This window comes from Triticum urartu, chromosome 2 (assembly GCF_003073215.2).
Source record: "Triticum urartu cultivar G1812 chromosome 2, Tu2.1, whole genome shotgun sequence".
NCBI lineage: Eukaryota > Viridiplantae > Streptophyta > Magnoliopsida > Poales > Poaceae > Triticum > Triticum urartu.
This window is the reverse complement of record NC_053023.1, coordinates 57,272,456-57,284,555: the sequence shown is the minus strand read 5'-3', so window position 1 is coordinate 57,284,555 and position 12,100 is coordinate 57,272,456. Positions and strand designations below refer to the sequence as shown.

The window sequence follows — 12,100 nt, the reverse complement described above, 5'->3', positions numbered from 1 at the left end:
GCAACAATAAACCAGTATGTCAAATTCATCGTTGAAATACATTTTCACATTATATATGCTTGTTTTTGTAAACATTCGCATTGTTTTTATACAATTCGACTCACAACAGAGCTAATGTGCAATGAAAATGGAAAGAATGAACTGCTCCACCCATGAAGGTCCTCTCCCTCCCGACCTAGCCTCTCCCTCCCGCGCCGCCCCCGCGCGGTGGCGGGGAGGGCTTCCGGTGCGGCCGCCCCCGAGTTCTCCCTCCTCCCTCCTCCTCCCTGCCGCCGTCAGAGGGCTAGGCCGGGCAAAGCTCGCCCGGGCCGGCGGCGGCGAGGTCTTTTGGTTCCCCCGCATACAGATGAGTGGCGCGGGCCCTTCTCTTTTGCTGCGGGCACGGCGCGGGTGCCAGGCGCCGCGGCGCGACGTCGCCTGGCGTGCTGATGGCGCTGGGTGGGGGCCGCGTGGCCGATGTCGCGACTAGTGGTGGTCGCGTGGGGCCCAGCTGTGGCAGCGGATCTGGCGCGACGGGGCTCCTGCGGCGAGGGCTGCGGGCGGCGCGACCCGAAGGCCCTAGGCGTCGGGCGGCGGCTGCTGCCAGCAAGGAGACCGGCGCAACATCGGCTTGGTGGCGGTGGTGGCGGTGCGTGCCGGCCGGATCTGGCGATTTCTGGTGGGCGGCGCGGGTTGGGGCACTGGCCCGGCGTGGCTGCTGCTCCGGCTGTGGGCGGTGGCGACGAGGCGGCTCAGCCCTCTGGTGGAGGCTTCCATTCGTCGCGTGACACCACGGCGGCTCGGCGGGTTGCATGCGGCGACGGCTGGATTTCTGGCGTCTGTTCGTTTGTAGGCGGCCTGGTTCGACCTTCGAGCCATCTTCGCGGCGTCCGGCCGCTATCTTCGTCAAAGGGCTGGCCCTCCCCCGCTGTGGTCCATCACTTGTCTCGCACCTGGCAGCAGAACCGAGCTCGTCTCGCGCCCGGCAGCAGGACTGATCTCGTCTCGCACCCGGCAGCAGGACCGAGCTCGTCTCGCGCCCGACAGCAGGACCATGCTCGTCTCGCGCCCGACAGCAGGACCGAGCTCGTCTCGCGCCCGGTGCCGCAGAACGGGTCGATGAAGGCCAAGTTTGGCCGGCCTATTGGGTCTCGTCACTGGGGGTCGTCCATGTGCTTTGGTTGGGGTAGCGGCGGATCTCGGGTGAGGTGGTGTCAAGGTCTTTGATGCCAGGGCGGCGGCCCTGGTGGTGGTTCTGCGGTGCTCATGGGTAGAGCCCGTGGCTTGGTGCTGCCCGGTTGCCACGACCGTGTGGGCGGCGTGGTAGCCGGGGTGTGGCGTTCGGTGGCGGTGAGTGGTGGTCGGGGTGAAAACCTGCTCTATCTTCGGACGGACCGGCGGCGGTGAAACTCGTTCCCTTCTTGAAAGCGTCGCCGTGGCTCTCATTGTCCGTCGTGGTGCTCTAGGAGAAACTCTGATCCTCGGATCAGACGGTGACGACGCTCTAGTGTCGTTCCCTTCATGAAGGCGCCGCCTTGAAGCCCACGGTTCGTCATATGTAGTGCTTGGGTTGGTGTTGCTGCGCTGAACGCTTATGAATCCTGCCTTGGGTGCGTGTGTGCGTGTGTTGTGAGCAGGGGCGGAGCTAGGGGGGACGAGCAGGGGCGGAGCTAGGGGGGACGAGCAGGGGCCTGCCCCCCCCCCCCCCCAACGATCGACAATTTTAATAGGAGTGACGAATAATTACCAACGAGATTAAATCAATATACGTACTCGGTCTCCCCCTATACTCGAATCTTGGCTCCGCCACTGATTGTGAGGGTGTGCACTTATATCGAATGTTGTTGATCATTGCTTTATATATAAAACGGGACGAAAACTTTTTTCATAAAACAGAAAGAATACCATCGATGCCATACATGATGGGGGGACCATTCAATCATCCTTCTATTTTGTTGCCCATTTTACGTCTTCTTTAAGTTTCTAGTGGATCTGCTTTGTGGATCAAATGCGTTCTCAGCGGGCGATTTGATTTTCAGCCACTACTTACTTTGGACTTTGACAATTTGCCACTGCTTAGGTTGTAATTGATCTTTTGCCACTCTTTTTGTTTGCCATTTATTTTTTTGCCACTTTTCGACACAAAAACAATAATTCCAAATGATATACATATTACCTGCACAATGCAGTGGACAAGTATACCCTTATGTGCCTATTTGGCATGAACTCAGACGCACGCGAAGAACTCAATCCCATCCCTTGTAAGCACGGCAGTAGACGTCGACGCTCCTCTACGAGCAGCGGACAAGGCCAGCGCCAGCTAGCTGATGGGCAACAACGGAGAGCAGCAGCAAAGACAGCAGCGCCCAGGTCCATGCGAAGGCTAAACACGACGGAACCTAAGTGGAGCCGGGCAACAGCGAGCGCCTCCACCGCGTCTTCCACTGACCATGAGTAAGCACTAAGCAGCAGCAACACACAGGGCCACAAACAACAGCGGCACGGCAGTACGGGCCGGCAAGAAGAGCAGCAGCGGAAAAATAGAGCAACGACAGCGCACGAGCATGCGGGACCGGCGGCGGCAAGCAGCAGCACCTGCGTCATGTCGGACGGCGGGCTGAGAGAGAGAGAGAGAGAGAAGAGAGCCGCCGTCGAGGACCACGGGGAATCCCTGGGACGAACCGCCGCCGTCTTCCGTGGAGCACCAGTAGCGATAGACGGGAGACAGATGGGGAACGAGGGAGGAGACGAGCTCATCTCCTGGGTGAATCGAATCGGCAGGGGCACTCTGGTGATTTCCACGTGGGTCCCACACTCTGGTAATTTGCAAACTAAGCAGTGGCAAATAAGCAAATACAAAATAATGAGTGGCTAATCGTCAAAGGGCAAAGTAACTAGTGGCGAAAAATTAAAAATCCCGTTCTCAGCTAGAGCATTCGCTCGTGGGCATTACATTGAATAATTGCTTCCACGTCTATTCATTATCTCTCCTACTCTCTCTGTAAATTAATATAAGATGTTTTAGATTACTATTTATACTCAAATGAATAACACGTAAAGCATCATACATTTTGTTGAAAAAATACAGCAGTACCAGTTCAAAAATGAAATATTTTGTATTAGTGTTTACTTGCATAAGACAACTAATTTTTGCTATTGAGAAAAAAGTTAGGTAAAAATCTTATGAAATAACTGCTTCATGTTTTTTATTAGTGCTTGCTTGCACAAGACAACTGAAAAAAGATTGTTGCAGACTTAACAAAAATGGCATTCGCTTAGCCTAAAAATCTACTACACTCTGCCTAGAAAATACAATAGTATCGGTTCAAAAATGGAATAGATACATTCCAACAATGCAAGAGAGCCGGACAAAAATATTGTAAACCCAATATGAAAATGTAGTTGATTCTAGAAAAATTGTATATATTGGTTAGTTTTTTTTTCAGTTCCGTGCTAGTGTAAAATCATAATGGATACTAATGCAAAACGCAATCAAGAAAAAGGTTAATTCAAGTATACCTGCCATGGGTAGCCCGGCCTGGCCAGACGCTGCTCCTGGGCCAGGCTCGGGCCTAGATTTTAAGCCCGAAGACTGGGCCGGTCCCAAGCCTGCTATTTTTGTGATTTATCGAAGAGGCCTGGCCCGAGGCCTGACGGGTTTTTACATGTGCAGGCCGGGCTTCGGCTTAATTTTCTAGGCCCGGCGCCCGGGCCAAGCCTGAAGCCCGGCCCGGCCTGAGGGATGGCCAGATATACTTCCTAGGAATCTTGCTGAAACCAATACAATGTGAAAGCAGATTTCAAATTGGACGCTCCATCTAGTAGTAGCACTAGTAGTGGTGACTTTTCGAAGCACTTGAACCATCTTCTTCTACTCGCTTTAATTATTTCCCTTTTGCATGGATGATACCATGCACCCATGGGGATGCGTGGCGGTGCAAGCCGTGGTGCTAGACAATGACGGCGCGACAAGATATCCTCTAGTTCGTGGCCTTCTTCATTGCCCATTTGGGTGCGTGTACTCAAACATGAGGACTTTGATGTTGGATGGGAAGCTTGAGCTGGGAAACGGCATGGTGAAGAAAGAGTTGGAAACGGCCAAACTTCATGATTATTTTTGTTGTCTAGAACTACAATTACTGCACCTCTTCCCCTTGCGCTCCCTGTCCCCGATCCCTCTCTACGATTCAAGGGACTGAGATTCACATATCTTGCAGTTAATTAATGATTACTCTCTCCGTCTTAAAATAAGTGTCTCAAATTTAATACAACTTTATACTAGAGGGAGTAGTATATAGGTGGTGTTTGGTTCTCTAGTCATAGAACTTTTTCTAGTCCCAACTAAAAAGTCCATAATTCCTAAAAGTCCTTTTCTGTTTGTTTCTAGAGACTAAAAAGTCTCTAGTCCCTTTCTAAAGGTTATTAAATGACCATGTTGCCCCTAACAACTCCATGGCGGGCCAATGGGTGCATGAAGGGGCATTGTTGAAAAAGTCCCAAAAAGTTCCCAAAAGACTCTCCTTGAGAGTCTTCTTCATTTAGTCCCAAATGCCTAGTTTAGTCCCTAAAAAGTCCCCCTTATTTGATAAAAAAGTCTCTAAGAGGGACTTTTTCTAGTCCCTACACAAAAAAGTCCCTGGAAACAAACACCCCCATAGTGTGAAGAAAGTAGCTTTTCTAGCAATTATCATTACGCCTGTTCATAAAATAAAATATTATAAAATTGAGTCACTTATTTTGGGACGGAGGGAATTGTAAGTAGTACTCCTTATCTTGCAAAACGATCTTATATTATGGGACGAAGATAGTAGTTTTCTAGATAACAGTAGTCTGCGACGGACAGGTCGCGGACTCCAACAAGGAGTAGTGGTGGCGGGGCCTCGAGTCCCAAGTGGGCCGATACATGTTCCCTGTCCCTACTCTTTCTCGGCGGTGGCCGCACCTTCACTTTGCGGGTTTCTGCTCCATTTAACATGGACACAACCATTCGACATGGGCACATGTAGGAACAACAAGGACTTGGAGGACGGTCACCGCAGTTGATTTAGACCAGGTTTAGATCGGATCGCTTTTGTTTAATGAAATATGTAGAAAATATAATTAGTGTGTTTCAGTTTAGATGGAAATCCCCCGGTTTGCATGTAATTTGTCTTGTTTGATTAAATTCTATTTAAAATTTATGCAGACATAGTTGAACGGCGGCTTATGTATTACTCTCCGCGGATCCGTCCACGGACAAACACCATGTCCGTTTTAGGGGTAGGAGATGCCCTTAGGCCAACTCCAACGCACGGCCCCATTCTGTCCGCCTGCGTCCGTTTGGGCCAAAATGAAAAGATGACATGGCCTAACGCGCGGCTGCATCCTCAAATTTTTGTCCGTTTGGCTTCCAGCCCGTCCCATTTCTGGCGCAAACATGCGCTCGTTTTGCGTCCACACGAACGCCGAACGGACGAGCATGCGCTTGCAGGTCGTCCTCCACGGGGATGCGTGGCGACTGCCCAACTACCTCCGCCGCCCAAACTAAATGGGCACGCGCGGTGGACCCTGTTGGAAATATGCCATAGAGGCAATAATAAAATAGTTATTATTATATTTTCTTATTCATGATAATCGTTTATTATCCATGCTATAATTGTATTGAGTGGAAACTCAAATGCATGTGCGGATACATAGACAACAACATGTCCCTAGTAAGCCTCTACCAGACTAGCTTGTTGATCAAAGATGGCTATGGTTTCCTAGTCATAGACGTGAGTTGTCATTTAATAATGAGATGACATCATTAGAAGAATGATGCGATGAATAAGACCCAAATTATGAACGTAGCATATGATCGTATCAAGTTTATTTCTATCATTTCCTGCATGTCAAGTATATATTCCTATGACCATGAAATCATGCAACTCACTGACACTGACACCGGAGGAGTATCTTGTGTGTACCAAACGTCGCAACGTAACTAGGCGACTATAAATGTCCTCTACAGGTATCTCTGAGGGTGTCTGTTGAGTTGGCATGGATCAAGACTGAGATTTGTCACTCCGTATGACGGAGAGGTATCTCAGGGCCCATTCTGTAATACAACATCACAATAGGCTTGCAAGTAATGTGACTAATGAGTTATTCACGTGATCTTGTACTACAGAACGAGTAAAGAGACTTCTTCCTCTCTGCAGTGCTTAGCGAAGCTCTGCCGAGATTCCACCACCACTGCCGCCGCCACGCCGTCGTGCTGTCGGAGGACTCGAGCTACTACTTCACCATCGCTCGCTGGATCGAGAGGTGAAGGCATCATCAAGCCGTACGTGTGTTTAACGCGGAGATGTTGTCAGTTCGTCACTTGGATCGAGAGTTCATGGGACAGATCGTGATTGGATCGCGAAGACATTCGACTACATCAATCGCGTTTCTTAACGCCTCCGCTTAGCGATCTGCAAGAGTATGTAGATGCAATCTCCCCTTTCGTAGATGTTTATCTCCTAGATTGATCTTGGTGAGCGTAGGAAATTTTTTGTGGCCCATGCAACATTCCCCGATAGGCCCCGGCTGTCATACACACATCTTGCGGTCGTCGTCCTTCTTAAATTGAAAGTCGTGGACCGGTTAGTCCACAGTTTCCACTTCCTGGCCGTCTTGCCTCCCCAAGCCCTGACAAACAAACCCTAGCTCTCCACCTCTCCGCCGGCGAAAATGGTGGGGCGATGGTTCCCCGGCCGCAAGACGAGGCACGACCACGAGGCCGGGTCGTCGTCCGGTCGCCGTCGCCGCCCCTCCACCCCGCCTCCACGTCCACCGCCGCCGCCCGTGTTTCACATCGCGCCGGGTGGCGCCCCACCTCGCTAGCGACCATACGTCAAGGCGGAGGTGTGCTAGCGCTACTGGGAGACGCGCACGCCATTTCCGTGGGGCGACGTGCACCTCCCCAACAACTGGCACCTATCCACGGATCACGTGCCAGTCCCGTCGTCCCCCGGACCTCATCGATGATTGGAGGTACGCCGTGGGCTTTCCGCTGTGGGATACGTGGCTCCGTGACGAGCACAACATCCGGCGGCAGTCCTACTTTGCAGGCCGCCCACAAAGCCCGTGGCGCCCGCGCTGAATGTCGCGCGCCCTAGGTGCGCGGCCGCTGGCAGGTTCGTGACCTCACCCCTACGCCGTCGCCGTCCCCACCCCCCGAGCCAATGACGGCCGCCGAGTAGGAGGACCTAATGCGCAGGTGATGGAGGAGTCCGTCCACACCCACAAACCTGCCAGTGGCCAGGGCGGCGGCGACAACCCTTTTTACCCTTTCTTAATGTTTTTTAATTAGCTTGTTTATTTCACTGTGCGAACTTGGGTACTGTGAACGTTTTGATGCCTGTGTTTAATATTTTTAAAGTTATTTTTAATGTTTTATTTGAGGTTTTGGGGGTTTATTTTCGCATCCAAACAAGCAGACCGTTTAGGATGCGGCTGACCCGTTCAGTGCACCGGCGCCCACACGACCGCAAATGAACGGCTATGTCCGTTTTCCTGCACCAAACGGACGAAAGTCGAACGAACCGGATGTCCGTTTGGGTCGCGCCTTGCAGTTGGCCTTAAACGAACCTCCTGCAATGAACATTCATTCGTTCGCTCGGGTGGCCTCACCAAGGAACGTTCATTCGTTCATTGGCGAAAATAAAGTGCCCCGCTCCCTATTCTGTTCTACCTTAGCACGCATCTCGAGTGCGTCAGAAATCGGCACGCACTGAGCTACCGAAGGAAAAGAAACAGTCACCGTGCCCCCGCGCCGTCGCTGTCGCCGCCGTCGCCATCCAGTCCAGCGGGAAGATCACGATCGAGAAGTGGAAAGCCAGAAAACCAAACGGAAACCGGGGCAGCGTGCCGCCAGTATCCATTATCTCCGGTCAGTCAGCGGCCACACGCAACTTGGCCTCCGCGGTTTCGTCGGTGCGCCTACTTCTCACATCTCCAGCTCGCATAAATAGCCCGCGGTCTGCAAGCTAGGACGGCAAGCAAACCACATCAGATCGAGCCAAGAAACCTTCTCTCATCATTTTTAATCGTCCGTCGTCCCATAGTTGACTCTTGTTCATGATGGCGGGGACCGAGGCAGCGTCTGCGGCCGCGGCGGCGGAGGCCAGTCCGGTGGAGGAGGGGACGACCAACAAGACGGTGGTGCTGGTCGGCGTGGACGACAGCGACCACAGCTACCGCGCGCTCGAGTGGGCCGTGCGTTACGTGGCGGAGACGGCCGGCCCCGGGGCGCCGGTGGAGCTCGTCGTCGTCCACGCCAAGCCGGCCGTGTCCTCCGTCGTCACGCTCGGCGGCCCCGGTACGTGCCGTCCGCGACCCCCTCCCTAACTAATTCTTGCTTATCTGAACCGGCCGGAGCGCTGATTTCTGGGGATCGGTCGATTTCACTTTCAGCCGCCGCCGGGGACGTGGTGAGGTACGTGGACGCGGACCTGCGCAGGAGGGCCGAGGAGGTCGTCGACAGGGCTCGCCGCCTCTGCGCCGCCAACTCGGTAACATCCACTACCAATTCCAGAAACGAGTAACAAGATCACGCCGATTGCTGCATGCTCTGCTTAACAGCCACATCTGGAATCGATCGCAGGTGCAGGGAGTGGTGAAGGTGATCGACGGGGAGCCGAGGTACGTGCTCTGCAACGCCGTCGAGAAGCACCACGCCGACTTGCTCGTCGTCGGCAGCCATGGCTACGGCGCCATCAAGAGGTAACTGATTTATTTATCTCCATTCTCCAGTCCCCCGTGCTGCAGAGCTAGTGGTCATGGATTGTGTCTGAACCTGGGCAATTCTTGCAGGGCATTTCTTGGGAGCGTGAGCGACTACTGCGCCCACCACGCGCACTGCTCGGTCATGATAGTCAAGCAGCCCAAGCCCAAGGAATGATCGATCGCCATTTCCAGTCCTCCAGTGTTGGCATTGTGCCATTTGCGTGCCCAGGCGCTGCACTGTATCCCTGTCTAATTACTGTACTCTATTAATTTGTTGGATCCTCCGAACGTTTATACATCGGTGCCTGACATGACGCTTTGGGTTCATCTTCTGGTGTCATCGCCGTTTGCCGCACTTGTTTGCATCATTAAGCCGGCAAGTTGAAAGATTGAGTGTACATTTATCTCTTGGATTGTCATTTCGGGCCATTGCACCGTCGATAACAAACACCTGAACAGAGATGAGCTTGATACCTAAGAGCATCTTCAACAGCCGTCCAACGCGTGGCGCGTTAAAAACCAGTCTGCAGCGCATCCATCGTCTGGTTTGACGCGGCGGGCAGCACTGGCTTCATCAGCCGCGCTAAAATGCAGCGCGCGCGTGTAGTTTCACCAGCGCGTAAAAATGCAGCGCGCGAGAGAAGCAGGCGCATGCTATATATTGCATTTTGGACACAAAATGAATTTCAAACATCACAAAACAAAGACATGGCATAATTTAAATCACACAAACAAGTTGATGACAAAAAGTTCATGCCCACAAGTTCAAATTCATGCCCACAACATCATCCAACCAAGTTCAAAATGCAAACCAAATTCATGACACAAACGAAAAACATATCAACAATCAAGCCTTGTCCTCATCCAACTCCTCCGAAGACGATTCTTCCTCCTCCTCTTCATTGTCGCGCGCCGCATCCTCATCACGTGAAGTTCGGAAAGTGTTGGCAAGATCTTCAACGGCGTTTTCATGCGAAGATGTGTGAGGCACAATGGAAGACATTCCGCCCATGGCGCCTGGAGGTGCACCCATGCCTCCCATGCCGGCCATGCCGCCCGGAGGTGCTCCGAAGCCACCCATGCCTCCCATGGTCTCCATGGTAGCTCCAAAGCCACCCGTGGCACCCATTCCGCCCATGCTAACTCCGAAGCCACCCATGTCTCCCATGCCGCCAAGGCCACCGCCACCCATGGAGCGAATCATGGCTCTTTTTTGGATCAAAACTTCTTCACGAGCAAGATTGAGATACTCCTTTTGCGCCTCATTGAGGATAGATGTGTCCAAGAAGAACAAGTGCTTCTCCCAATCCAACAGTCTAGATCGCTCCTCCATGCCCACCTTCCTCTCCTTCAATGCCACCTTCCTATCCTCGGCCGCCAACCTTCTCTCCTCGGTCGCGGTATCTTGGTTGTTGGCTCCTTGCCATCTTCCTCACCTCGTTGCCTTCTTTTTTTGCCTTCACAATAGCTTCCATAGCATTTTTGAGCTCATCATCTCCTTTTCTTTTCTTTTTTTGCGTCTTTCTTGGTCCCATCCGGTCGTTTTGGCTTCGAGTATGAAACCGAGTTTGGTGTGGGGCTTCTCTTGCCGTCATCACCTGATGCCTCCTCCTCATCATCATCCAAATCAATTGGTCGTTTGTTGCTCAAATCCAAATCATCCATATCATCACGCTTCTTCCATTTCTCATCATCCTTCAATGCTTCATAGCAATGAGGAAAGGTAAATGGCCTTCCTTTCTTGATCTTCCCCTTCTTGGTCCTCTTCTCCTCTCCTTTGAACAAGTTTTGTGCAATATTGAACTACATGAAAAAAATAAGTTAGCACTACAAACACCAACAACAAGCATGATGAACATAGATGAAATGGCACTTACCCTATCTTCATCATTAGTGCCACTTGGGTTCAACTTGTCAACCGCCTTTTGTGCGGCCGCCCACTTTTGACAATCCTTGTTGATTATCGACCACCGGGAGCGAAGAGATCGATCGAAGCGGTCAATTCCACTCTCGTCGTAGATCAAAGTGTTCCTTCATCCGGTTCCAATAAGCATATCTACTTTGATCACCTCCAACGGATGGATCCCTCGACACTTCCAACCAAGTTTTGCATAGCAAGACGTCTTCTTTATTGGTGTAGTTGCCTCCTGTTCCTTTCGGTGCGTCGACAATGATGGGTTTCGTAGTAATTTCAAAATTTTCCTACGCACACGCAAGATCATGGTGATGCATAGCAACGAGAGGGGAGAGTGTTGTCTACGTACCCTCGTAGACCGCAACGGAAGCGTTGACGCAACGTAGAGGAAGTAGTCGTACGTCTTCCCGATCCGACCGATCCAAGCACCGTTACTCCGGCACCTCCGAGTTCTTAGCACACGTACAGCTCGATGACGCTCCCCGGGCTCCGATCCAGTAAAGCTTCGGGGATGAGTTCTGTCAGCACAACGGCGTGGTGACGATGATGATGTTCTACCGACGCAGGGCTTCGCCTAAGCACTACAACGATATGATCGAGGTGGAATATGGTGGCAAGGGGCACCGCACACGGCTAAGGAACGATCACGTGGATCAACTTGTGTGTCTAGGGGTGCCCCCTGCCCCCGTATATAAAGGATCCAAGGGGAGGGGTGCGGCCGGCCCTATGGAGGCGCGCAGGAGGAGTCCTACTCCTACCGGGAGTAGGACTCCCCTCCCGTTCCTTGTCCAACTAGGAGAGGTGGAGGGAGAATAGGAAAGGGGGGGCGCCGCCCCTCCCTCCTTGTCCAATTCGGACTAGGGGGAGAGGGGGCGCGTGGCCTGCCCTGGCAGCCCCTTCCTCTTCTCCACATTTGGCCCATGAGGCCCATTAACCCCCCGGGGGGTTCCGGTAACCCCCCGGTGCTCCGGTTTTATCCGATACTTCTCCGGAACCCTTCCAGTGTCCGAATATAGTCATAGAATATATCAATCTTTATGTCTCGACCATTTTGAGACTCCTCGTCATGTCCATGATCACATCCGGGACTTCGAACTAACTTCGGTTACATCAAAATGTAAACTCATAATAACTGTCATCGTAACGTTAAGCGTGCGGACCCTACGGTTCGAGAACAATGTAGACATGACTGAGACACATCTCCGGTCAATAACCAATAGCGGGACCTGGATGCCCATATTGGCTCCTACATATTCTACGAAGATCTTTATCGGTCAGACCGCATAACAACATACGTTGTTCCCTTTGTCATCGGTATGTTACTTGCCCGAGATTCGATCATCGGTATCCAATACCTAGTTCAATCTCGTTACCAGCAAGTCTCTTTACTCGTTCCGTAATACATCATCTCGCAACTAAATCTCATTAGTTGCAATGCTTGCAAGGCTTATGTGATGTGCATTACCGAGAGGGCCC

General features: G+C 52.0%; 1 protein-coding gene across 1 annotated transcript; it reads left to right on the top strand.

The window, feature by feature from the left end:
- Positions 1-7,908: 7,908 nt before the first annotated feature.
- LOC125541003 (universal stress protein YxiE-like) lies at positions 7,909-9,036 on the top strand. Its single transcript, XM_048704508.1, has 4 exons — positions 7,909-8,302; positions 8,398-8,495; positions 8,588-8,706; positions 8,797-9,036. Exons 1-4 carry the CDS (start codon positions 8,062-8,064, stop codon positions 8,882-8,884), a joined length of 546 nt encoding a protein of 181 aa, XP_048560465.1. The 5' UTR covers positions 7,909-8,061; the 3' UTR covers positions 8,885-9,036.
- The last annotated feature ends 3,064 nt before the right edge of the window (positions 9,037-12,100 follow it).